Source organism: Chionomys nivalis, chromosome 19 (genome assembly GCF_950005125.1).
Source record: "Chionomys nivalis chromosome 19, mChiNiv1.1, whole genome shotgun sequence".
NCBI classification, from domain to species: domain Eukaryota; kingdom Metazoa; phylum Chordata; class Mammalia; order Rodentia; family Cricetidae; genus Chionomys; species Chionomys nivalis.
Genome location: NC_080104.1, coordinates 10,199,861 through 10,226,814, shown reverse-complemented (window position 1 = coordinate 10,226,814; position 26,954 = coordinate 10,199,861). Strand labels below are relative to the sequence as shown.

The following is a 26,954-nucleotide window of genomic DNA, read 5'->3' as shown; positions in this document are numbered from 1 at the left end:
TCAATAGTTAATAAAGAAACTGTTTTGGGCTTGTTGAGAGGATAGAACTTAGGTAGGCCGACTGGAACTGAATTCTGGGAAGAAGAAAGCAGAGTCAGGGAGAAGCCAAGGATCTTCTGCCTGAGACAGATGCCAGCTAGAATTTTACCCAGTTAGCCACTGTCACATGGGGATACACATATTAATAGAAATGGGCTAAATTAAGATGTAAGAATTAGCCAATAAGAAACTGGAGCTAATGGGCCAAGCAGTGATTTAATTAATACAGTTTCTGTGTGGTTATTTTGGGGCTAAGCTAGCCAAGAGGCCGGGACGACCAAGCAGGCCCCCCTCCTATAAGATAGAGTCTCACATACCCCAGGCTGGCCTCATGCTCTCCGTGTGGCAGAAGCTGGCCTTGAGCTCTTAATCCTCCTGCCTCCTTTCACCTCCTGGTCACTGGCGCAAAACTTGTGTGTCGTTATGCCTGGTTTATGCAGGCTTAGACATGAGCAAGGGCCTTCCGCATCCTAGACACACACTCTTGACTGAGTTGCATCCCGGACCCTGTTGTTTCCTAAGACACGATCTTGCTATGCAGCCTAGGCTGGCCTGGAGTTCTCAGCCTTCTCGGTGCTGGGCCTACGGTTTTTACAGCCACACTTGACCCTGTCTTTAGCTTCCAGTCTCTATGCATTGTTTTCATTGCTGCTATCATATTTTTAATTTCTAAGACTGCTCATTTTTCTATCATCTGACTTTTATTTCATAGATATAGCGTCATATCTGAGAAGAAATAATTATTTTAGGCCAAGCATGGTAGTACATACCTTTAGCCCCAGCGCTCAGGAGGCAGAGACAGGTGGATCTCTGTGAGTTTGAGGCCAGCAAGGTTTACATAAAGCATTCTAGGCCTGGGCTGCATAAGGGACCATGAGACCCTGCCAAAAAAAAAAAAAAAAAAAAAAAAAAAAAAAGAAAGGAAAAAAAATGAAGTTAATTCAGGCATGATGGTACAAGCTTTTACTGCTAGGACTGAGGAGGCAGAGGCTGATAGATCTCTGTGAATTCAAGGCCAGCCTGGTTTACGTAAAGCATTCTAGGCCAGGGCTGCATACGAAACCATGACACATATGTGCAGATGGGAATGAGTGTATGTGCACGTGTGTGCAGGTGGAGTGAGCTGAGAGTCTATGTGAGTGTATGTGTAAATGTGTGCAGGCGGGAGTGAGCTGAGTGTCTGTGTGAGTGTATGTCCACGTGTGTGCAGGTGTGAGTGTATGTGCACGTGTGTGCAGGTGTGAGTGTATGTGCACGTGTGTGCAGGTGCTGAGGGAGCCCACTATGAAGGGAAGGCTGTCCATGCTGGCCGAGGACTGGGCTGCCTCAGCCGCCCTCCCTTACGCTGCCCCAGCAGGTCATCCTGTCATATTCATCTTCTGAAGTCTGTTCCTCTCTGAAGCGTCTGCGGCTTCAGGAGGCAGGAGGGGAGTGCATGAGCTCCATCCTCCATCTTTATTAGAAGTCGCTCTAACTGGGTTTTCTGTTGTCGCCTCAAATTCCATCGGACTCCGAGTCACGCTTTCCTCTTCTGCCACAGTGAGCTGCTTCTCCATATAGTCTTCTTCCTGCCCTGCTTTCTGTCACCCTGTTCTCTAAGCTTCAAAACCATAGGGTCCCTTTTGTATCTTTGTTTTCCTTGTCTCCTATTTGTGGAACAAGGTCACAAGGTTTCTCTCCTTCCTCTCTGCTCCTCCCACTCCCTTCCTTGGTTCCAGCAGCACCCAGACCTGTCTTCTCACACAGGGCAGGAATGGGAGGCCCTGGGGAGACATCTTCCAGCATTGCCCTCACAGCTGATCTGCAGAATGAAAATGTCTGTCTAGTTTTAGTTTTCTTTGGTCTGGGTTTAGTTAGGCTTTTGTTGTTTTGTATTTTCAGGCAGGGTATTGGTGTGTAACCCAGATTGGCCTCAAACTCACAATCCCTTCCACTTCAGCGTCCCTATCAAGTCTGTGTAAAAGAAGAAAGGGGCTAGAGAGTCGGCTCAGGGGTTAGGGCATGTGCTGCTCTTCCAGAGGACCTGCGTTCAGTTCTGAGCACCCACGTTAGATATCTTGAAACTGCCTGTCACTCCAGCCCCAGGAGAGCTCAGGCCTCTGACCTCCTCAACACCTAACTCACATGAACACAACACTCTCCCACGCAACATGCTCATATTGCAAAATAAAATAAATCTTTTTAAAAAAGATTCTGGGGCTGAAGACATGGCTCAGAGGTTAAGAACATTGACTGCTCTTTCAGAGACCTGGGTTTGATTCCCAGCACCCATATGGAAGGCCTGGGGAGTGATCAGGGTATGAGCCAGATGAAACTTCACAGGCATCTGTAGCTCCAGGTCTTGGGGATCCAGCACCCTCTTCTGGCCTCCTCAGGCATTGCACACATGTGATTTATAGGCATACACATAGGCAAAACACCCATACACATTAAAAGAAAATGGACAAGGTAATGAATTGCCTTTAATTCCAGAACATGGAGGATAGGGGCAGAGTTCTAGGCCAGCTAGGACTATGAGACTCTGTCTCCAAACAAAACAAGCAAAAAAAAAAAAAAAAAAAAAACCCAAATAAATTAACAAAAACAAACCAAAACCCAAACAGGAAAGTAGGGGGAGCCAAAAGTGATGGTGCACATCTATAATATCAGTATTTAGCAGCAGGACCAGGAGTTCAAGGCTACCCTAGAGGCCAAGATGGCCAGAGTCTGTTTCAAAACTAACCAAACAACAATGTCAACAACCAAACGAACAAAAGGCTTAGCAGGTATGAGCAGTTGCTGTCCAGCGTGGCGATCAGAGTCCAATCCCTGGAACACACAAAAAGCCAGATGCCCAGATGCCGTGATGAACATCTGTAAGCCCAGTGCCCCTGCTGCAGAGAGAGGTGGAGACAGAGCCAACGTCTAGAAGTTCCAGAGCCTGGCAGCTTGGAGTCCTAGAGGACATAATGGTGACCAACAGAGACAAATGAAAGAACCTCTCATCTGCACGTGTATGCTGTGGTGCACACACATCACACACACAGAATGGTGCACACACATCATCACACACACAGAATGGTGCACATATATCTCACATACAATGGTGCACACATCTCTCTCTCACACACACAATGGTGCACACACATCACACACAATGGTGCACACATATCTCTCACATACAGAATGGTGCACACACATCTCACATAAATGGTGCATGCACATCACACACACAGGATGATGCACACACATCACACACCCAATGGTGCACACATATCTCTCACAAACAATGGTACACATACATCACACACATAGAATGGTACACACATCTCACACACACAATGGTGCACACATCTCACACACACATGGTGCACACATATCTCACTCACAATAGTGCATACACATCACACACACAGAATGGTACACATATATCTCACACACAATGGTGCACACACATCACACACAATGGTGCACACACATCTCACACACAAAGCAACGTAATAAAATTTGAGGGGACGGCTCTCACAACCACCATACATAAACTGGACAACCCTTCCAGGCCTTTGCACAAACATATTTGATGCTGTCCAGAACAAAAGTCCGCATTTCTGGGCGGAGCAGCAGCTTCCACCATCTGCCTCCGGTCTGTCTGTCCAGGCAGAACCCTCCCGCCTCTCTTGCAGGCAGTTCTGAAGCAGCCTCCAGCCTGCCTTTCAAATCCTCCCTCTGCCCAGCCACACCCTCCCCCTGGCTCCGCTCAGATGTCCCGAGGAGTCACACAGCCAGAGTCTTTCCCAGGCCCCTTCCTCCTGCTCCTGTTTGTCAGCTGGCTCCCCTGGTTCCTTGAGGAGAGAGACTGTCTAACCCATTTTGTATTTTAAGACCTCATCAGTGTCTTGAATGCAGGACATCTCAATAGGTTTTGAATGTGTGAGTGACGGGCCTGCTACATTTCATTATTTATCCGCCCCTTCCCTGTGGCCTTCGCTGTCGTATATTAATAACATTCCTTAAATAATGAAGGTGCTTGGAAGTGTCAGGAAGGACTCTCCCCGTGGAAAGCTGCCTAGAGCGGCAGGGACTGGAACAAGTTCTTTTCTTCGGCGGGGATGGGTACCCCCAACAGGGTAGGGTACCCCAACAGGGAGGATTCCTGTGTCTGCCTCTCCAGTGCTGGGATTTCAAGTATGCACCATGCTTTTTATTTTTAACACGGACTCTGGGATCAAACTTGGGTCCTCACACCTGTGCGGCAAGCATGTGACTGACTGAACCATCACCCCAGCCCCTGCTGAGTGCTAATTTTTTACTTAATAGTTAACGTCACTACACAGTGGTGGTCGTTCTGCCATCTGCTCTGTGACCCCTACGAGGCTCGGGTCTACTAGTGGTCACTGGTGCTTCCCAGAGCCCCCAGAACCAGCCTGGGTGTAAACCAGAGACTTAGTTAACACTGAACCTGGGCAGAGGTTCAGTTAACACTGCACCTCAGTGTAAAGCAGGCTCAGTCAACGCTGCACCTGGGTGCAAATCAGGTTCAGTTAACACTGCACCTGGGTGTAAAGCAGGTTCAGTTAACACTGAACCTTGGTGTAAAGCAGGCTCAGTTAACACTGCACTGCGTATAAAAAAGGCTCAGTTAACACTGCATTGGATGTAAAGCAGGCTCAGTTAACACTGAACCTGAGTGTAAAGCAGGCTCAGTTAACACGGCACTGGGTGTCAAGCAGGCTCAGTTAATGTTCATAAACTGGCTGTATGCTCTGGGATAGGGAAAGACACGAGTCAGCTTGGGGTCCTCTCTGACACAGACACAAAATCAGGCCTGGGTTGGTGGCAGCTGTGGCAGCTAGGGACAGAATGGCCTCCTGGAGCGGCTTCTGGAGACAATGACAGCCAGCTTTTCTCAGAGAAACCTGAAGGGAAAAATGGCGCTGCAGGGGTGGGGTGGGGCATGGCTGTAGAAAAGAGCTGCAGGTAGGGGCAGGTCCCTGGAGGGGAGGACTTAGGAAACTTCACACTCAAGCTGATGTGCTGAGCCCTCCCCTCCCCACCCCTGCCAGGGAGCCCCAAGAGTCAGAGAGTCACGCCTTATCCAGGGAACCCATTAGGCTCAGACCTGTGATGATGGAAAGGACCCCCTCCCCATTTCCTCTCCTCCAAACACCCAGTGATGGTTTCCAGACCACCCCAGGGTCCAATCCCTCTTCCTAAGCATTTTGTGCTGAACTGAGTTCGGAGCAGAGCTTCGTGTGCGTGTGTGTTGGGGGGCTGAAGGGGTAGGGGAAGGGTGGAGAGAGTGGGGTGGGATGGGGGGGTGAAAGAGATGATTCAAAAAAGAGGGAGGGCTGGCCTGTGTAAACTCAGAATCCTGGTCTACAAAGGAATGAAGTCCCAGATGAAAGCCGAAGGCCCTGTCCCTTGCCCTCGTCATCTGAAGTCTGTTTTCTCCCCTTCATGACCAAAGTCTCCAGAACACAGCCTCAGCCAAACGCTCCTCCCCTCCTCTGGCTCCCCAGCCGACTGTCTTCTGGGGTATTCTGTCCTTGGGTGCCATTCCCACGCCTCTGCCTCTGGGGCCCTGTGCTGGCCTGGGCTAGCCTTCTCTCCTGGCTCTGTCTTTTGAGACTACCCGTCTTTATTTCACACTTCTTTCATGGCCGACCTCTTGCTCTGTAGACAAATCTGGGTCGGATGTGTTTTACCATCTGTCCACCTGGCAAAGGCGGCTAGGTGTTCTACCGCCTCCAAGGCCAGGTAAGGTTTAATCTGCTTTGTCCTGACTTGGTGAGCGGGTAAGGACCCTCCCTGGGATGTAGGCCTCACACCTTGGAACGACCTCTTCCTTCACCATTGAACGCTAATGTGTAAGGCTGTAGCCACTGAGGTGTATCTCAGGCTTGGGTGAAAACTTTGAGTATTTGTCTATTCTTGGGGGGGGGGTGTGCATGCCACTGCGTGAATATAGAGGTCATAGAACAACCTGTGGCCGTCGGTTCTCTCTTTTGACCATGTGGGTCCTGGGGAATCTCAGATCTCGGCAGCAAGTGCCTTTTCCTGATGAGCTGTGCCAGCCCCATCGGCTCTTTCTGAGATGAGGTAGTCCAAGCCGTTTTCCAGTTCCTTGGTCTCCTGAGTGGTTAGATTACAGGACAGGCATACACCACCATGTCTGGCTCCTTGCCCCTCTCTCCTCTTCTTTTTGAGACAGGGTCTCATATAGTCCAGGCTGGCTTCAGACTTGCTATGTCTCCTGTTTCAGCCCTAAGATGTCAGGTTACAGGTGTGTGCCCCTCTCCCAGCCCACCTCAGCTCTTCTTTTCCTCGCATTTGTCTGTTTACTCTGTGTGTGTGTGTGCTCGCACACACACATGTGCTGCGGTGTGCATGCAGAGTTCAGAGGCCAACTTTCAGAAGCTGGTTTTCCACCATGTGGGTCCCAGCAATTGAACTCAGGTTTAACTAAGAACTTCACCTCCCGACCCCAGTTCTTCTCCACTCCCTCGGCCCTGACAGGACAGCCCTGGCTGTCCTAGAACTCACTCTGTAGGCCAAGCTGGGCTCGAACTCAAAGATCTCCTTGCTCCTGCCTCCTGAGTGCTGGGATTAAATGCGTGTGCCACCACTGCCTGGCTTCTTTTCTAATTTGTGTTTATTTCTTATTTATGTTTTGAGAAAGGGTCATGTATTGTCGAGACAGGCCGGAGCTGGACTGCAAATTTCTATCCTCCTGGCTCAGTCTCTTTCTATTCTAAAATGAGACATTCCAGTTCTGGGTTCTCTCTGCCCAGCTCAAACGTGACATTGGCAGCTTACAGGAAACCCCTGGAGACTCCCCCCTCCCTTATATCCCCTTCCCCTGGAAGATAGTCAGGTTCAGAGAGTTCTTGCCACTCCTGCAAATTCCTTAAATCTCTGTTGCATGTCCATACCCGATAGGACATTGCCACGGATGTCTTCAAACATTCTAACAATGGAAGCATTCTGTTTCATCCCCCCCACCCTAACTTTTTCATTATTTCTCTAACCTTGGCCTTGCGGGGACCTTGTCTGGTCCTTTCCTTTGCTGCCCACTACACTGGAACCTGTAGCACACCTGAGTTCCCCTCTCTTGAACCAACACGTAGCACTACCTAGCTTACTGCCCTCAAGTCTTTACCTATCTCCATTATTTCTGGGCCATAGAAGCAACTCCACCCTGACAGACCTTTGTGACTGTCCTGCCGACTCGTCCCTCAGAGCAGGTAGTGGCCAACTTGGGGCCAATCCAGGTCCCAGGAAAGCAGGGACCCTGGTAGGACACGCCCATTCCACCCTGGCACGGCTTAGGGGGTGGCCAGCCCCATGCCTGTCTGGACCCTCGGCTAGGATAATGGACCTTTCTGACCTGGCAGGCACAGGGACAGGCTCTTTCTAAAGCTTTTGCTTTTTACGTCATTTATTTATTTTACCAGGGGAGGAGGACTCCAGTGTGTTGAACGAGGAGTCAGTCTCCTTCCATCATGTGGTTCTGGGGATTGAACTCGGGTCTTCAGGCTTGGCAGCAAGCGCCCTTTCCCCAGGAGCCATCTCACTAGCCCTGTTTTCCTAAACTTTTGCTCCTGAGGCCAGGCGAGGGGACGGGGCCCCGAGGGTGGGACTGCTCTGCACCCCGTGGAAGGGGCCTCTGGGTGTAAACCAATCACTGACCCGTGTGCAAGCAAAGCCAGGCTGCCGACTCCCACCCCAGACAAGGCTGCCTTTGTCTGCCCTGCCCCGAGGTGCTGCAGAAGGCCCTGTTAGAGTATTTCCTCAGGGCGGTTCAGCCTTGCTCTGTTGCAAACCCGGGTTTACCTCATTCAGCCTGGAGAAGAACATCAGCTGGGGGCTCAGAAAGCCACTGTCTAAATCCTGCCTCTGAGGCGCTCTCGTTTCTCTCAGTTTCTCTGCTGAGCATCTCCAAAGAAGCAGTAGGCACCAAGCGTCTCTCCTTCCTTCCCCAGGGGACAAATTCGGCCCCCATCTCCTCACATTTTGTAGCCCAGGCTAGCCTTGGACTCAATGGTGGTCACCCTCCCGAATGCTGAGATTACAGGCACGAGCCACCATGTCTTCTGAGCCGCCTGCTAGCTGGTTAGACCGTGCCTCAGTTTCCCTGTCTAAGAAATGAGGATATGGTACTTAGTCTAGAGTTGTGGGGAATCAAACACATAACTTCTAGAAGCATGCAGGACATATTAAATCTCATTAAACACTAGTTTTTGTTTGTTTGTTTTTGTTTTTTGAGGGTTGGTTTTGAGATACGGTCTCAGGTAGCCCAGACTGACCTATGATGTGTGAACTAGAACGACCTTGAACTCCTGATCCTCCTGCCTCTTGTGGGCTGGGACTACGAGTACAGGCCACGGGTATGTATTACTGTTAGAACTCATCCTTCTTTGTGGAGGGCTCTGACTTTGGGTCTCCACATTCTTCCTCCTTCCTTCAGATTTTCTGTGGACTGTTTCCTAAGTCACACGTTGGAAGAATCTGGAAAGTCCCAACAAACAGCAGAAGGAACTCTTTGGGACCGGGTGAGGCACGGATAAGGTCTCTAAGGCGTTGGCTGCACCCTCGCGCGCAGGCAGCGTCCCCTGTAGCGGGTCCGCTTTGTCTGGAGCGCCCTCTGCGGGCTGCGGGCGGCAGGCCCGGGACAGGGTGGCGGTTCTGGAAGGGGGAAGCCGGCCCTGGGTGTGCAAGGAGCCCTCCCCGCCCAGAGTCCGGCTCTGGAGCGCTTCTCCACCGGGGCAGGAATGCTAAGACCAGGCCAAGCCGCTGGCCGTAGCCAACACCCGTCAATAGCGGGGAAGACTCGGGCTGGGGAAGCGGCTCGGCAGTTAGGAGTGCTGGCGGCTCCTGCGGAGGGCAGGAATTGGGTTCCCAGCACCCACATGGTGACCCATAACCATCTCGAACTCCATTCCCTGGGGATGCGATGTCCTTTTCTAGCCTCTGCAGGCACTTAACACACATTCAGGCAAGTTATTCATAAACATAAAATAACCTCCAACAAAACAGATGACATAGCCGTGCGGTGGTGGCACATGCCTTCAGTCCCAGCGCTTGGGAGGCAGACAGACAAGTGTCAGCGAGTTCTTTTACACAGAGAAACCCTGTCTTGGAAAATCGAAAAAAAAAAAAAAAAAAAAAAAAAAAAGAGTCAGAGACTCAGTAAAAAAAAGGACACTAGGAAGGAGAGAAGCTAGACAGCGTGGACAGTGACTGAGAGGCAAGGCAGACTGGCATTAAGACTAGTGGTGGCCACAGTGCCACAGGTCTGTGACCTTAGCACTGGGGAGTCCAGCCTGGTTTCTAGACTAAGTGCCAGGACAGCCAGGGCTATATAGGAAAACTCTGACTCAAACACAAAAAAGGTAACGTGAGTTTCTAAGGTCAGTGGTCCTAGAAACGCCGAGTTGTAGGACAGTCTTCATCAGCACCAGAGGCTGACCTACTTCTCCACACTGACAGACATTTGCCACCGTCTATGGGAGAACGGGAATGCAAAACCAAAAGCCACTAGGATTTTAGTTAAAGCAAGAGAAATCGGAGTTAGACTGCTGGGAGAACTGTCTTGAGTACAAAGCTGGGGGTGGGGGAAGGGTGCCATCTTGTCCCTTTTAGGGTCTGGAGTAAGCGGAGTACCACTGGGAGTAACTCTCAGAACAGCGCCTATTTTTGCAGGGTTAGGGCAATGGAGTTGGTGCTTGGCAGTCGAGATCCCTGGATTCTCCTGGGGCTCTGGGGGCGGGAAAGAGGAAAGGAGAGCAAAGGTCATGTTAAGGTTTGACTGCAGAAGGTGGTGTCCTGAGTAAGCGCACACTGCCTCTGCGGCGGCCAGGGTCAGGTGACCAGCAGGACGAGCAGCGTGTCTGTCTCCAAGAGGAGCTGTTCCTCTCTTGATGGTGTGTGTGGGTGGGTGGATGGACAGAGTTCATCTTAGACCGTGTGAGGGAGAGGGGCCAGTGAGCTAGGGTTAGAAGCAAGATTGAGGGCTGACAGGCGAGTTTGGCTGCGGTCTTTGGAGTCTCAGAAACTGAGAAGCAGCATGTGGCTTGCAGGGCGATTGCACTCGCAGGTCTGGTACCTCTCTTCTGTGCCCTTCCCCCTTGTTCCGGCTGAGCATCTTCCCGAGCATAGCAGGCTAACACTAGGAAGGCAGAGGACCTGCAGATGAGGCCCCGGTGAGCAGGGTTCAAAGGGGGACATCACCCACGGACAGAACTCACCTTGGGACTAACGGCTGAGCCACTTCTCTCCCAGCCCTTCCTCTCACTCTCCAGGGTCCCGAGTGGATCAGACCATTCTTTTCCCAGCCCAGAACCACCTGACTAGGTCACTGCAGACACGTGCACCCCAGGGCCAACAGTAACCGACCTGGAGAGTCACAATGCACGTGCCCACCCAGGTGACATGACAGCAGAGGACCCTGGCTAAGAGTGCCGTCAGCAACCAAACCGCACCAGGGTCTGGCACTCAGGACTCGGTTAGGAGAAGCCTGGTTCGTGCAGGGTGCCAGCTGGGAGAGGGACCCAGGATGGCCTGTGCCCTGGACACATTCACAGGTCTGGCTTGCCTGCCACTCCTGTCCTTAGCAAGTCTTCTGGCTCCAAGGGCCCTCCCTTCCCTCGCCTTGGTGACACACACAGGGCCCGGTAAATAGAGGACTTTAATATTTCTGTGCTGGTCAAACGGAACACAGGTGGGGATACACGGGGAAGGCCGGGGCCCCTTGCCTCTCAGGAGGGCGGCTTGTGTGGGGTGGGATAGGGGTTGACGGTGGATGTGGGGTTCTCCTGGGATATGTCCAAGGAGTCTTTCTCAGGGTAGGGGCTGTCGCAGGGTGCTCTGGGCATCCCTGACACCCAGTCCATGGCCTTGGGTTGTGGGTCCCCCATAGGGGGTCTGTGGAGTCTCAATTTTTCCAGCTCTAGAGTCTGCTAGAATCCACACTCCCAGCACAATGGGGACTTGGTCCTCTGCAGGGGTCTGAAGAGTCCCCAGAAAGCAGCCCAGGGTTGGGGGTAGGATCCTGCCCTCTCCCTTCTCCTTAGGTGGGGGGTAAAGCAGAGGGGAAGTTGGCAGGACCCCTAGACCCTGGGGGAGGGGAAGGAGAGGGTCTTGCCACCAACAGACACTGTAAACTTTGGTTTTAAACAATAACTTAAGTGGAGGGATGGCTTCCAGCCTGGGGCCGGGGTGCAGAAGGGCAGGCAGGGTGCTCAGGAGGCGACAAAGGAAAAAGCCAACAAAAAGATTTGGTTTTTGCTTCCGGCATAAGAAAGGTCTTTGGTCATCCGTTTAACTGGGGGGGACAGGTGCTGAGGGGGTGAGAGGACCCCAGTGCGGGGGGAGGGGGGCCCGCAGGCTGGGGCTGAGGATGGTTCCCGCCTGGCTTTCTCCTGTACTGTGATGCTTGGGCCACAGAGGCTGCCTGTGCACACAGCTGTGAAGGTGCCCAGCATGGGGGTCCCTCAGTGCTTCCTCAAGTTGGGGTGCCACAGGAGCACCCGGCAAACAGGCTAGGGTGGAGGCCTGTTTTCGTCTGGGTCCTGTCTCCGGTGTGTGTGGGGGAAGGGCAGGGCACAACTTGCCCCATGCCAGCAGCTTGAGGGGCTGGGCTGCAGCTGCATTCCCAGTCTGCTTGCCCCATTGAGCAGGGAGCTGGGGCTGGAGAATTACAATCTTCACAGTTGGGAAAGGTCAAGGGGAAGACAAACCAGGAAGGGTCCTCTGACCAGAAACCTCTGCCACAGCCAGGGCAGGAGATGAAGGTCAGGGATGTCAGGGTGGCTCAGCCCCGCCTGCGGGTCTCCCCTGTGCTGAGGGGCCCTGGAAGGGAGCACTGGTGGGGGAGGAGGGCCCTGCTGCTGCTGGTGGTTGGGATACAGGGAGGGTCTGAGAGGGTCTGGGCCCTCCACGTCCCGGGGTCCCGGGGCCAAGGGTTCTGTGTCCTCTCAGGGGCAGGGATGTGCCTGCCCCCAGGCGTCTTGTCAGTCAGGTGGCTTAGGGAGCTGCCGGCCCAGGTCTCCCCCGTCTGAGTCCCCGAAGTGCCTTGAGGTTGGAGGGGGCTGTAGAGTGGGGTGGGTGGGCTAGGGTCTGGACTGGGCGGCAGGGTCTTGGCCTGCCCTGCCTGCCCACCCAGCCCTTAGGACATGTCCTCGCCTGGCAGGTCCTCCTCCAGGTCCCTGTCTTCCGGAGGCCCCACGGTGCTGGGGTTGGGGGCTCCCAGGGGAGGCCCCGGCCGCCTGTCTTCCTCTGCCTCAGCAGGCTCCTCTTTTACTTGCACCTGGTGGCTGATGGAAAGGGTGAGGTGAGCATGTGGCTGCCAGGGTTCCCCTTCCTCCCACAGATTCACTCAGCTCAGGATCCTGCCTGCCAGGATCCCATCAGCTGAGGTCCGTCCTCCCCCAGGCTCTGGGACAGGCAGAAGTGGGAGGAACTATGGGGAAGAAGAAAGAGGGGTGGGGGCGGGAAGAGAGAACTGTGGGGAGGAATACGAGGTGGAAGAGATCACTTGTCCACTGCAGAGATGAGGCAGGAATGACGAACCACCTTCCACATCTGAGGGGCTTGTGTGAGCTCACCTGTACTGAGGAGGGGAGAGGCGAGGGGGGCTGCTGCTCCCGTTGCTGGGCAGTGGCTCCCCAGGGGCACCTATGTCATCCTGGCTGAGGGGCAGAAGGCTGCTGGCTGAGCCAGGGTTCAGCATGCCAGGACTGCTGAGGAGGGGGAAGCTGCTCTCTGCCAGGGCAGCCTAGAGCACACAGGAAGGGGCTATCAGTGGCTGGAGACCATTCCCCCTTGCCAGGGCCCTCGTGTGGATGCCACGCTTGTCTATCTGGGCAGTACTCCCCAACACACCCCGGCCAGAATCCTTCACCCCACCTCCCAGCTCCCCTGAAAACTGTTCTCACACAGCAACGCCCCCCACTCCAACATGGGGAGAGGACCCTAGTGTGATGGGCTGAGGCACAGGACGCCACTGGCTGTGCTATGTCTGCATGTGCTATGTCCACCCTTTCCAAACCCAGGCTTCAAATTAGAGGTACACACTAGTTAGGACAGGGGGTGGAGGGCTGGGGCCAAGAATGGGGAGTCTTTACCCTCCTTCCCACCACCCCCAACTGTAGGGGGAGAAGGTAAGGCAAAACCAGGGGCAAGGCAGAGGGGGGCGAGTGGGCCCAGTCACCTGGTAGCTGGCGTTAAGTGCCCCATAACTGAGGCCAGAGATCATGTTCTTCACCAGGGTGGGGCTCCTAGGGGAGAGAAGGTGAGCTCAACTCACTGGTCTACACATGACCGACTGTCCCCCCGATTCTAGGCCAGAATGAAGAGATGTACTTGGTTCCTCCACTGCTCCAGGAGAGGCTGCGAATAGGTCCTTTGCATTCTCCCTGCTCTGCTCACAGCCCTGCATGGAGCAGGGACCACCAGCCTTAGTGCTGACTGCTCGAGGACTGGAAGGTAGGATCAGTACTTCCGGAACTCCCTTTTCACAGGGTGTGACCAGCCTCTCTCTCACCGCCCCCCCCCCAGTCTCAGTGGAGGGGCACACCTTTAATCCTAGCACTCAGGAGACAGAGGCAGACGGTATCGGGCCAGCCTAGTCTACAGAGTGAATGACAGGAAAGGCAGAGAAAACCAGAAAAATCCTATCTAAACAAACAAACAAAAACATAAAAAAAGAAAAGAAAAAGAAACAGGTCTCTTTCACAGCCCAGGCTGCTCACTGAATTGCTGTAGCTGAGGCTGGCCTTGAACTCCTGATCCTCCAGCTTCTGCCTCCTAAGCCCCGGGAACAGAGCTGTACCAGCAAGCCTATTTTCTGGTGTTTGGCAACAAAGTCTGATCTATAGCTTATACTGCTCCTTAGATGACGTCCACTTTCTGGAACTCCTGAACTGAACCTGTGCTCAAACCTGTCCCCCCGGAACACCATGCACCAAAAGGGGCCCTTCTGTCCCAGAGGCTCTCACAGAACCTCTCAGAACTCACACTGCGGGGGAGAAGCAGAGGCATCAGGACCCAGGCTGGCATGAGATGATACCGCCAAGTGCGGAGGCGGCTGCGGACACACAGTAGGGCATTTTGCAGTCTTACCCTGCAGCTGCACACAAGGCTGTGCTTGGGTAAAAGAAACATTGGGTGCTAAAGGTATCTTCTTAGCCTGGGGCTGGAGAAATGGTTCTGAGGTTAAGAGCACTGGCTGTTCTTCCAGAGGACCTGAGTTCAATTCCCAGCAAACACATGGTGGCTCACAACCATCTGTACTGGGATCTGGTGCGGTGCCCTCTTGTGGTGTGCAGGCACACATGCAGACAGGGCATTCATACATAATAAATAAATGAATCTTAAAAAAGAGAAAGGGTATCTAAGCCTACTTCAGGCCTCCCCTGGCAGACGTGTGTACGAGATGGTAGGTAAGGTTCTGACCTCTGACCTACTGTGTGGTGAAGCAGCTCAAACCTCATGTGATACCTGGTCCTGGACCCAGCTCTGCCACCAACCTTCTGTGTGGCTTCCTGCCAGCCCCTTGCCCTCTCCATTCAACTTTTCCTGTGTGAAATAGGGCGGGGACCAGGGTTCTCCTATGACTGACAGCTGTCACCTCAGCCCACATCCCAGCTCTGGCCATGCCATGACTACTATGGGCGTCATCTCCCTGGCACCCTGTCCCTCTTGAAGTGAGAACAGAAGCTGTTAGCGCCGTCTCCGGACTATCCGTTACATCCACAGCTTGCCAAGCACTGATCTCCCCCACCCTCGACACCCACATTTCCCTTTCAGGGTAGCATTTGGAGCCCAGATGTCCTTGAGAAGCAGGGGCCGGCATGACCCCGCTCACCCAGCGGGGGCCCACATACCCCGTCATCTTTGGTGGTCTCCGTTTCTGATATTCGCGCTCATCCACGGTCCACACAGCCCCCTTGACGTTCTCCACACGGACGAAGCATTTATGCAGGCTGAGGTTGTGGCGCACGGCGTTCTAGGGATGCAGTAAACGGGGCTCATCTTCATTCCAGTGAACACACAGAAAATCCTCCCATACCCACAGGGAGCAACAACCACGTACAAGAGGGAAGGCTCTCACTGCACCTGTTACCAGGAGCTCCCCACTTCTGCCTCATCTCGGAAAATGTTGTTTTGGATAGGGTGTGGTGGTACATGGCTTTATTCCTTAACATGGGAGGCAGAGACCAACCTGGTCTACATAGGGAGTTCCAGGCCAGCCAGCACTATATAAGAGGCCCAGGACTACATTAGAGGTCCTGTCTCCAAAGAAAGAAAAGAAAATGCTGCAGCCCGGGAAATGAAGTAGCCCCTTTTCCTGTTCTCACACTGGCAGCTGTCATTCCTGACTTCTGATTTTTTTAAATGCGCATTGGTGTTTTGCCTGCATGAATGTCTCTGCGAATATGTTCGACTCCTAGAACAGGAGATACAGAAGGTTATGAGCTGCCATGTGGGTGCTGGGAATTGAACCTGGGTCCTCTGGGAGAGCCGCCACTGCTCTTACCTGCCGAGCCATCTCTCTAGTTCCCTAGCTTCTGATTTTTAAGACCTGATTTAAGGACCCTGGTGACTCAGAGAAGTTGGGACACTGTACCTCAGGCACACAAGGAACTCTGGACTTGCGAATGACCCATGGTCCTCACGGCCTTTATTGAAGCCCTAAGGAGTCTGAGGCTTTGCACTGTGGCTCTGAACCGACAGCTTCCTGGGAGCACAGGCATACAGTGGAGCCCAGTAAATGCACGTGGAAACCAACTGCTAACTTGAAAGGACAGTCTAAAGGCACAGCTGTGAGACAACATGATAAGGTTACCACCACCTTCTCCTGATGGGGGAAACTTCAGAAATTGAGGTCACCTGGTTGGTAGGACACATGGGCGGGGGGTTGCTGGGCCTAATTCCCTCCGGAAGCCTGGGTGAGGGCCCTGATCTACCCTTCTCCTGTCCCCAGGTCCCTTGGTCCCACCTCCCTAACTCTGCTCTCAGTTTTTCTGCCTCTCACCACCAGCCCCAGCCCTGTCCCCATTTCCTGTCCCCCATCAGCCTCCTCCACTTCGCCCCATTCCTGTCTCCTCTTTACACTTCTAAACAGGGAAGAAAGCGGGCAGGGCGGGCAGTGGGTGCCCCTGGAGATCCCCTCTCCCTCTCTCCCATCCAACTCTTGCCTCTTGCAACTGGCCCGATTTCATTACCAATTTTAATTTGCCTCTAATTAAATCCTGTGTATTTTTCCGACTCGCTTGCTAATCCACGAGGGAGGCGGGCGGCTGGAGTGGAATCTCACGGAGCGATAATTACAAAGGGCCTAATCACGCCGGGGCTCCTGCCTCAGAATAAATTTGCCCGCATTACGGGGCTCCGATCCTCCGCTTTGCAAATGAGAATGACCCCAATTTCCGAGGGTGGCCTCGCCGGGGCTTTTTTCCCTCGTTTCGAAGCCTGATTCGTGATGAGAGACTAATTCGTTACGCTGAAACATTAACGGCAATTTAAGGGGTCTGGCGGAGGCTGCGTAAACAAAAGGATGGGCCCACAACACAGGCCCTAGGAGGGGATGGACATGGGAGGGCTGGTGGGGACCACTGGCTTGGCAGATGGTGGCTCTGTCCCCAAGAAATGGCAGCTGGCCTGGCCTACACCTACTTCCAAGCCTGGATGCCCTGAGCCTGAAGTAGAAGCATTATCTATGGATGGGGGCCAGACGGGGTAGGGATGGGACTTAGAAACCCAAATAAAGTAGAGGAAGATGACCCAGAGTAAGTACAAAATAGACAGAACAGGAACAGAGGGAAGAAACCACAAGCTTTCCCCCAATACATGAATGAAGTTTGGCTGATGAAAAGAATTCTCAAAGACAATGCGGCTCTCAAGCCAACATAGTCCGACCAGATGTGGCGTGGCAGTATGGGGTCCCTGGGTGGTACAGGTAGCAACACAGGCACCCTGGGTATCTGGACCAGTGTGTGTAACGGGTGAAACAGGGACGGAGGCCAACTGACCAGATGAGTTGTTTTAACATGGTCACTGAGAAACCAAGAAAGCCTTCCACATAGAAACTAGGCTCTGTATCGTATTAAATTTTAGATGATGTGATTATATCTTGTAAAGACTGCCTTCCGACCTGGCCTGGAGGTTGGAGGCGGGGCCAGGTGACCCCAGAACGTGATGTTGGCTCAAAAAGATAGCAGGGTTGTGGTTGCCAGGAAGTGACATCACTCATAGCCAATCAGAATGGCTGCCTCTGCCACATAGTATCTCCAAGCTTTGGGAGCTTGGCATAGGAAAGGGAAGATGATGTGAAAGGTCCTTTTAGTAACTTTTTGTATATTACCAAGGTGGAAAAAGCTGGGCAACCGCAGACCGTACATAGGGCTTGGCGGTACACGTGTTGAGAGACCGCCACACTGTGGGAGAGGGTTCGTTTCGCTGCAGTTTTTTCACTGGCCAGCAGGGGGACCCGAGAGCCAGGATACAATTGAGAGTTCTGAGATAGGGACGCCCTCTCCAGTGTTCAGACTTCACGAAGGGGCCAATACTCCTTCCTCCTTAATTAAGATACCACCTTCCCACCTTGCTGCACAGTGAAAGTCACACAAAGTGTGCGCACACATACCTCGTCTTGACTAGAGAATGGTTTAGGGTCCCAGACCACATCTGTGTCCCATTTTCCTAGGGTCTCCTAGGAAAACGCTTATGGCTGAAAGTGTTAAATTTCTAATTGGATAGAGACAATTATCTCCCTGCTACTGGTACACTGGGTAGTTTGTGAATGTCCATGTGTGTCCCGGGAATGGTCCATGGGCCTCAGTCCACCCGTATCTGGGCCATACACCTGCAACCTCTTCCGGGACTTCATACGAGCCTTTAGTTTGGAATCTAGACCCATGAAGTACCTACAGATTCAGCCCAGGACCTGCTACCAAGAATTCACCCTTCTGCTGTCCTGCCTCAGGGGGCTGGGTTCTTTGTACCTTGGAAGTACCTTAGGAGAGGGGGGCGATTTTTTCTTCTTAAAGTGACAGCAAAGATTGGCCAAAGTCACTAAAAGCAAGTCCCTCTGTATGCCTAGCACACACAGGGCTGGGTTCTATGCCCAGCACTGCCTAACAGGGTGTGGTGACGCACACCTGTAATCTTGGCACTCAGGGAGTTGGAGGCAGGGAGATCATCTGAACCCAGGGTTTTAAGACCAGCCTAGGCAATGTGGCAAGTCCCCGACTCACAAAAGGGCCGTTATGAATACTCCACACCTCCAGCTAAGAAGTGTGTGAGTGGCTGGGGTGTCTGTGGCCCTAGTGGGATAGTTCTGCAGAACTGTTGAGGGGACAAACGATTAGGCAGCCTGGGTCTCCATGGGATGTGGAGGTTTAAGAAGTGAGGATGAGGGGAGGGGCAGGCCTCACCTTCCAGGTGGCGGTGTTTCTCCGGAAATAGGCGAACATCCTGGTAAACCAGTTATAGATCTCATTTAGAGTCAGCTGCCTATCCGGAGTTTCCAGAATGGCCTGCAAGGAAAGGGCAAAGAAACCCTCAGCTTACTCCCGGAGGGCTCAGAGCCCTGTTTTTGCCCCTCTCTGTCACCTCAGACACAGGAGAGGAGACCCATTGCAATAGGTATGGACCAGATGGGTGGATGCAGGACCAGAGAGAGGTAGGCTGGGCGTCCCAGCAAGGCCAGTGAGCTAAGAGGGGCTGAGGAAATTGGGAGCCCAGCTCCAGAGCTTGTGCAAGTGTACGCGGGACACAGGAGCCTCTGCTGGGGTTGGGGGTGAGGGGGAAATGGGGCTCCACATGCCCTATCTGGAAGAAGAGAATGAGCACCATTCTTGAAGTGGCTGGGAATTTATCCTTATTTGGGCAAAGTGCACCCTGAGAATGGGAGAGAATGCACACCGACAGGAAGTCCCAGAGAGCAGACACATGTGTCAGAGTATGTCCATATGTTTATGAATATCATGTGAGCATTAAGAACATGAGGGGTATGGACAGGAGAGAAGGGACAGAGAGGAAGGAGGCTGAGCGTGTGTATGCAGAAATGAGCAGGGCACTGTGGATACAGACAGCAAAATTTAATGGGAATATACTCTGAGCTGCAGACAAAAGAGCAGAGGGTCCCAGAACCCTCTTGGAGGTATCAACTAGCTTGCCTTCCACACTTACCTGGCGGATAAGGGAGGCGTAGGTGAAGGGGGGCCTGACATCAGCATTCTTGTAAAATTCATGATTCTGGGCCAGCTCTGGGGGAGACAGGCAGAAGGTGAGGCAGCCAGACTGGTAACTTGCCCGGGGGAGGGAACACCCCTCCCTCCACAGCAGCCTCACCTGAGGAGATGGGGGAACAGAATTTGTCACTGCTTCTCCTGCGAGCAGGGCCCCCGCTATGCAAAGATGCAGAGCCCAGGCCAGGAGGTCGCAGGGGTGTGACAGGGGCAGCCGCTGAAGTTGGGGGGTGCACGAGGCCATCTGGGAATGAGTCTGCAGAGATGGTCACCTTGGAGAAGGAGGAGGAGTGAGGAATTGGGTTCAGTGGTTAGTAACTGGGAAGGGCCCAGGGCATGCAGGGACGTGGGGGCACTCACTGGCTGGCTGAAGGGCTTAGGCTCTGAAGGCCGCATGTGCAGATGGGCCATCATGGCCTGCAACCGCTCACTCTCCTTGGCGAGCTGTGGAAACACAGGCAAAGAGGGGCATCGTAAGGGGAGGCAATGGGTTCTTATCCCTACATGCCATCTTCACTAGAGTACTCCCCAGAAAGTCCCGACACACACACACACACACACACTCTCACACACGCACTCTCTCACATACACACTCACACACATACACACAATCAGACACATTCACATGTGCACCTACATACACATTCACACATACTCTTACACACAATCACATGCACACTCATTCTCTCTCTCTCTCTCTCACACACACACACACACACATACACACACACACACACACACACAGAGGTGCCTGCTTCCTGTGTCTCACTTCTGAAAACTTTCTTTGCCCCTCTGAACCTCCACACCCTCAGGGTTGGGATGTTGACACCCTGTCCCGGCTCAGACTTTACCACTCTTACACATGGGCACCCTTCTTCCCATCAGCAATGTGCCTTTTCTCCCCAGGGAAGGCAGAATCTGTGGCCGAACACCACCCCAAGGCCTGCCTGCTTCACTACTGAAGAGGTACGTGGGAATGGATGAATGATTCACTTCCTCCATTCATAAATCTGATGCATCTTTTACAACTACCCTCTTCACAGGGCGCCCTGTTAGGAGCCAGGTTAAACGTGGTTAGCTGACTGACTACAAGGACTCCACACAGGAGCCAGGGTATCTGGTTCAAATCCCAATTCCTTCATTCGCTGAGCGGCCACTTGAAATCTACCATGCTCTGTGGCTGTGTCACTGGGGATGGTGTTAATGCAGGCATGGCGGGCTGCTCTGAGGACTCCTTGAGCTACCTAGACGGCTGAGGGAGCACAGCACGAAGCAGGTCTGTAAACTAGCCACTCACTCAGCCTTGTATTTACGTAGCATATAAAGCACATAGCCTCAAACAACTCACTGGTCCTCACCCCACACTATGCTAAGACCCAGAGAATGTTAAGATGTTGGCTCTGACCACAGGACCCTCGCAGGACACTGCCTGCCCTGATGGGCAAAGCTGTGTGGCCCTCCCCGCACACCCGTGGGTCACACCTGGATCTCCAGCTGTTGGACCACCTGCATCTGCACGCGGCACTGGGCCGTGCTCCGGTCATCCAAAGCGTGTTCTGTGTTGAGGTGTCTTAGAGAGGAGGAGAGCAGGGGAGAGAGTGAGCCCCGGGCTGTCTTCACCTCTGCCACCCATCCTCCACCCCGACTCTGTCAGCCAGTCCTCAGCCAGAAAAGCAGACAGAATAAGAGAAACAAGAGAAAGGGTGGGACAAAGGGGGGGGGGGAGTAACTGAGGAAGCTTTTCTCCTCAGCCTCCTTTGATGTCTTAGCTAAAACCGGGCTACAGAGAGATCTAATTGCAAATGAACTAATTAAGTAAACCTCTGACGAAGCGTGAAAACAATTTGTTTGACCCTGATGCAGCAAGGGTCTGGGAGACAGCGGAGTTAATCCGTCAGTGACAGAGCTTGGCACTGTGGTGGCGGCTGGCCGCCTGCTGCCAGCCGCCTGTCTGCCTCCCACCCTGCCTGTCCTCGGCTGGCCATCACTCTCCAGGATGTGGAGAGATAGGTTTCCTCCACGGACACCCCTGTTCTGGGGTGGGAGGGTGTTGTGGGGGAGCTGCCAGCAGGAATATGGGGGGCGGGGAAAGCAGAGGAAGAACTAGGCCACCCTGCAGCTCCACTCAGCTGGGACCTTAGGACTGCAGGTGACAGTGGGAAGGGCTGGGTGACACCTACTTGATAAACTGGCCCAGGTCTTCACACAGGGTCTCACAGCCTGGCCACTTGCATTCTCCATGTCCATAAAGGGGGTGGGAACTGGGGGTCTCCTCGTGGGAGGAGCTGGAAAGGGACGAAAACGTTAGTGATCAGAGCCCGAAGGCCCCTCCTCAGCGACCCTGGGCCAGCTTTTGTCCTACGGCTGGCTTCCCATTCTGTACACCAGAGGGAGGAGGTAAACTCCTGGGTCCCTGAGCTCCAGCCCTCCCTCCCTCTCAGACCCCACCACGGCTCCACTCTTGGGGCTCCAGGCACAACCCAGAGGAGGGCCTGGGCATGTGCTGTGCCCTAGGGCCATCCATACCTGTCTCTCCGAGATGTGAGCACAGTGGGCTGTCCGTTGGGTAAGGGGTGGTGGGAGAGAGGTGGGGAGACCTTAGGGGGGCTGGCAAACGAGGTAGCAGTAGCAGCCGTGCTGGCCAGGTCCAGCCCCTCCTGCCTGACGCTGTCCTCAGCAGGCTGCCCTGGGGCACCCTCGCCTTTCCACAGCTGAGGCAGGTCTGTCGGGCACACGGCTGCTGCAGGAGAGAGAGGCTGGCTGGCTGGGAGCACAACACACAGAGCCTGTGCCTCACCCAGGGTTTGGTGAAAGCTGCAGGGTTGGGGGCGGGGGTGGGGCATTGCTCACCTTGCGGGAGGGCCTGGAGGGGCCCTGAGGCTTGGCTAGGCTGCAGGCTGACCAGCCCCTGCCTCTGTAGGTTGAGCAAGTGCTGTTGCTGCAACTGTTGCATCTGCAGGAGCTGCTGCTGGAAGGCCAGCTGTTTGTTCCCCAGAGCCTGGGAGGGAGCCCGAGGGGGTGGGCAGAGAGGGGTGCCGTCGGTCTCGGCCGTGCCATCTGGCCCCCATGCCGCCGCCACCCCCTCCCAGGGCCTGTCAGCCCCTGGAGCTGTCGTGGTGGCCTCCGCAGCTGCAGCTTCTCTGCTCCCGGCCCAGCTTCCATAGGGCTGCATGCCTTCTCGCAGTAAACACACGCATGCACGCACGCACGCACACGCGCAAACACACACAGCCAGACCCAGACACGCAGCACGACGCCCTCCCTCCTCCCTCCCTCCTCCCCCTCCTTGGAGGCAGCTTCTGCTATCCACACGGCAGCTGTGCGCCTGAGTGGGGGGGCTCTCATCACAGTGATGGATGAGCCTGTCAGATCTGGGGGCCACGCCCACCTGGAGGAGACCCTTCCACATGCCCAGAGCCCCCCTTCTTCTAGGGTGGTGGAGACTCTACACCTCTATCTCATTGTGTTCTGCTTTTCAGACACAGCGCTAAAGGAGGGGATGGGACCTGACCAGCCTCAGCGTGGTCTAGAACAGTGGCCAACACTGCCCAGGCACAAACTCCTGGTTCCCTGCGTACACGGTTCCCCACCCCTCCCCATTCAGTTCTTCACACAGGCACTGACAGGTCAGGCTGTCAGCAAGTTTTCTGAGTCCAGAGAGCCAATCATGATTGAGAGGCCAGGTATCTCTGCCTGCCTGCCCTCGGGAGTGGCCTGGTATGTATTAGGGGTGGCAATTCATTGAGACAAGAGGATAAAAAGCCTAGATTCAAACACAGATCTTAGCAACTGAAAGCACACTGGAAGAGAGGCAGGGGTGGGGAGAGGCAGGGGTGGGAAGGGCCTGGTAACCATCAGAGCAGCATTCTGGGAAGGGGCACCCTGAAGTGAGGCCATAGTGTGGTCAGGAAGGAGACAAGTCTGGGACACCAGGCACCTGCTGTAACCCCTCAGGATGCGCTGTGACAGGAGGTAGAGCAGACGCTGGGCTGGGGAGCTATGAGAATAAGCTGGTGAGGGCTGCACAAGGCATCGGGAGACAGGGCAGGCTAAGGTGCAGGAGGTAGGCACACTGCTGAGGGTCCTCTGCATGGGACAGCTGGCTCACTAAGGGACAGGGTGAGCAGCAAGATGGTAGGACATGAGTCTGTTGGATATAAGCGAAGACCATCAGACGTATCTGGTGACTTCACACATAGGGACAACACAATTTGAGGCAAGGAGAGAAAGAATGGGTACCAGGAGTTGGAGGCAAGTGAATGTCCACCTCTAACTTCTTCCTTGAACCTCCCCTCCCAATGTTTTCCTAGTTTTCCAACTGTTCCCACAAGGCCAGTTTTCTTTATCAGACTGAAGAAGGCTGGCTGCCAGTGTTGGGACTGGAGAGCGCAGGGGATATCTGGGCACAGCTCTGCAGCCACTCACCTCCTTGGGCTGCTGTTTCCCAGCCTGCTGCTGGGTGAGGAGCTGCAGATGGAGTTGCTCTTGCTGCTTCTTATAATATTCCTGCAGCTGAAGGAAGAAGAGGGGCGGTTTCCGGGAGCTGCCAATCCAGGAGCTGCTAGGTGCAAACCCAGCCCTGCCTGGCCAAGGCTCCCGCAGGCAGGGCACAAGTGTTCCACGAACATGGCCAGGCAGAGAGAGATGGGATCTCTTCAGTATGTTTCTGAGTGTGTGTTGGGGGTATGGAGGGCATGGTGTTCCATACTTCACCCTGCTCCCCAAGAGTTCTAAAGACAGAAGTGAGGCCAGTATGTGGGACGTAAGGGTGGGAGGTAGCAGAGGATTCTCTGGGCAGTGCTTCTGGTTTCTGCCACAGCAGAGGTCCTCAGTGAGGCTCAGGGAGGGAGCGGGTGCCGCCCTGGGGTTAGTCTCACCTGCTGGAGCATGAGCGCTTGTTGCTGCTGTAGCAAGGCCTGCAGCTGAGGGGGTGACAGGATCTGCTGCATCTGCTGAGGGGTGAGCATCTGCTGCGACATCATGGCCACAGACACGGGCACCTGTGGGATGCACCCCACCAGTCAGAGGCCATCCCCGGGTCACGGCAGAGCGGCCCTCCAGTGTGTCTGCCTCTGCCACCTATGGGGCTGTGCCTCTTCTGACTCCACCACGGGTCCCAGGCTGGCCTTGAACTCGGGTAGGTGCTGTGTTTACAGGCCTGTGTCTCTATACTTTATTTTATCTGAAGACATTTTCACTCTATAGCCTAGGCTGGCCTTGAACTCCCCTTGCCTCTGTCTTCCAGATGCTGTGATCAGAGATGTGAACTACTGACCTCCACAGAGCCTTGTCTCTGGACATATGATTTAATAGTCACTGTCTTCAGGCAGAGGCTAGTGCATAGCAATGGCCTATAAATGGCTGTGATCACATGATGCCTGGTCCCAGGTGTGGGAGATGAGATGGCACCCCAACAGGCCACTGGGCTACTTCCAGCTCTTACTTATCACGTTTGAGACTACCAGCAGCGTGAGCCTGCTTCGGAGAGCAGCAGGGAGACAGAGTCAAAAGTACCCTGCCCGCTGGACACGGGATGATGCCTATAATCGTGTGAGTTTGAGCTCAGATCGGAGGACACAGGAAGTTCCAGGCCAGTCAGAGCTCACAGTGAGACCCTGTCTTGACGTGAGCCCACTCTGGCTCGCTCTGAACGCCTGTGTTCATGGCATGCGTGGCGGCCCAGAGCAGAGGCCCAGAGAGCACACCCTGCTGGGACTGTTCCGGAGTCAGAGCTGCAGTGGACAACGTGCAGCAGCTCAGCAGGCTTAGAGTCACTTGTCCTCTCCAGGGATGTCACTGTCCTCAAACATAAAACACAGGCGGAGTCGTTTTCTGCCTCCTGGGCCTGTTAGCACTCTCTAGAAGGTGCAGGCGATTCACCTACAAACTAAAATGGTTCAGAGAAAATAACAACGACATCATATTTTCCCATAGCCCTTCCCTGAGCAGTCAGAGCATGGCAGTAAAGCCATCACAGTCCTACAGTGATGAACAGGTGTTGGGGTGGAACTGTCTGTATCCTCACCGCTCAGTGAGCCCTGCACACACAATACTCTCTCACTCCCATGCTCTGGTGGAGGACCTAGCATATAATAGGTGTAAGTACTTGCTTCCACAGCTGGCCAGCACTTTGAAGATCCTAGGACCCAGGGGGAGGAGGAGAGGGGACTGGCCTATCAGGAAGCAGGGTCAGCAAGCGGGCCCTAGGTAGAGACAAGTTAGGTGCTCAAGGGACCCTTCCCTCAACTCCAGCCTGGCCTGTGGGACAGGGGAGGAGGGGTTCTTTCCCTCTCCAATCTAAGGCCTCAGCCCTGCGCTACCCCTTAAGCCAGAGATTAGAAAATCCCCCCAAAGAGGAGCAAGCAGAGAGTTGCAGCTGATCAGGGGTCCCCCCACAAACGATCTCTATCCCTGATTCTTCTCCCACCCACAGCCAGCAGCTGGACTCCACTCCTGAGCTTGCCCCAGTACTCAGTCTAGATCTGTACTGAAGCCCGCGTGAAGGAAGGGTGACAACCCGGCTTTTAGTCACAGTCATGGCCCTTGTTGAAACCTCTGTGTGTGTGTGTGGGGGGGGGGGCGGCGGCTTGTGGGCTTTAGTTTTCGGGTACCTTTCTACCCAGAAGTGACTCGGATGGGCCGGACGGCTGTGACAGCACAGGGACCTGAGCTCCTGTCCCATTACAGGCTGGCAGACAGCAGCTGGGCTAGTCCAGCTTGAAGGGGCCATGCGACTGAGATCTCAGGGGGATTGCCTTCTTTGAAGCTTTAACCCCAAGGCGGGGGCTGGGACTCTGTTGGTAAGACACTTTCCTAGCATGCAAAAGCCCTGGGGTTGAAGGCCAGCACTGAATAAAATCAGGTGTAGTAGTGCACACCTATAATTCCCTGGGGCTGACCCCCAGCACTGTATAGAATCAGGTGTAGGAGTGCACACCTATAATTCCCTGGGGCTGAACCCCAGTACTAATAAAATCAGGTGTAGTAGCGCACACCTATAATTCCCTGGGGCTAAACCCCAGCTCTAATAAAATCAGGTGTAGTAGCGCACACCTACATTGCCAAACACTGGAAAGTTGGGGGCAGGAGACTCAAGAGCTCAAAGCTATCTTCGACTGTATGTTGATTTGAGGACAGCTTGGGATCCAGGAAACTGATGCAGACTGGAAAACTAATAATAATATAATTAGAATAAGAAGAAACTTAGCCAGGCAGTAGTGATGGTGGTATGTGGCTTTAATCACAGCACTCAAGAGGCAGAGGCAGGTGGATCTCTAAGTTCAAGACCAGATTGGTCTACAAAGCAAGTTCCAGGAGAGCCAGGGCTACACAGAGAAACCCTGCCTTGAAAAACCAGAAGAGGACGAGGAAGAAACATCACCCCACAAAGGTTCTCTGTAAGCTTGCTAAGATGTCAAGACCTGCAGGCTGAGGGACCTAGGGATGGGCTCAATGGAACATGGCCCCGTACCTACTGGTGGATGCCCAGAAGCAGTGGGTGGCAGCTTAGAGAATTCAGGTGGAAGTACCCAACACAGAGCACCCATGGATGCCCTTCTCTTCCTCTTCTTAGGGCAGCGCCAGCTGAGAGGTTGGCACGTCTCCAGCCTTGGGTTCAAGTTGGGTGATCTCAGCTCTTAGTACCCAGCTCTAAAGGCATGCACCACCACTGCTCAGTTTTTA

The 26,954-nt window shown here is 53.9% G+C and overlaps 1 protein-coding gene across 2 annotated transcripts in view; it reads right to left on the bottom strand.

The window, feature by feature from the left end:
• Positions 1 to 10,694: 10,694 nt before the first annotated feature.
• Positions 10,695 to 26,954, bottom strand: part of Foxp4 (forkhead box P4) — a 54,032-nt gene continuing 37,772 nt past the window's right edge. The window contains exons 4-17 of one of the 2 annotated variants that reach the window (XM_057752019.1): positions 24,149 to 24,271; positions 23,697 to 23,783; positions 22,122 to 22,269; positions 21,798 to 22,008; positions 21,452 to 21,556; positions 20,754 to 20,841; positions 19,632 to 19,715; positions 19,375 to 19,543; positions 19,213 to 19,289; positions 18,456 to 18,557; positions 14,904 to 15,025; positions 13,229 to 13,295; positions 12,624 to 12,793; positions 10,695 to 12,332 (exon numbers count right to left, since the gene is read on the bottom strand). In XM_057752019.1, the coding sequence (XP_057608002.1) occupies positions 12,185 to 12,332; positions 12,624 to 12,793; positions 13,229 to 13,295; positions 14,904 to 15,025; positions 18,456 to 18,557; positions 19,213 to 19,289; positions 19,375 to 19,543; positions 19,632 to 19,715; positions 20,754 to 20,841; positions 21,452 to 21,556; positions 21,798 to 22,008; positions 22,122 to 22,269; positions 23,697 to 23,783; positions 24,149 to 24,271 (1,701 nt within the window). In that variant the 3' untranslated portion in view covers positions 10,695 to 12,184. Of the gene's footprint in view, positions 12,333 to 12,623; positions 12,794 to 13,228; positions 13,296 to 14,903; positions 15,026 to 18,455; positions 18,558 to 19,212; positions 19,290 to 19,374; positions 19,544 to 19,631; positions 19,716 to 20,753; positions 20,842 to 21,451; positions 21,557 to 21,797; positions 22,012 to 22,121; positions 22,270 to 23,696; positions 23,784 to 24,148; positions 24,272 to 26,954 lie in introns of both variants that reach the window. The other variant, XM_057752018.1, reaches the window with a different exon arrangement.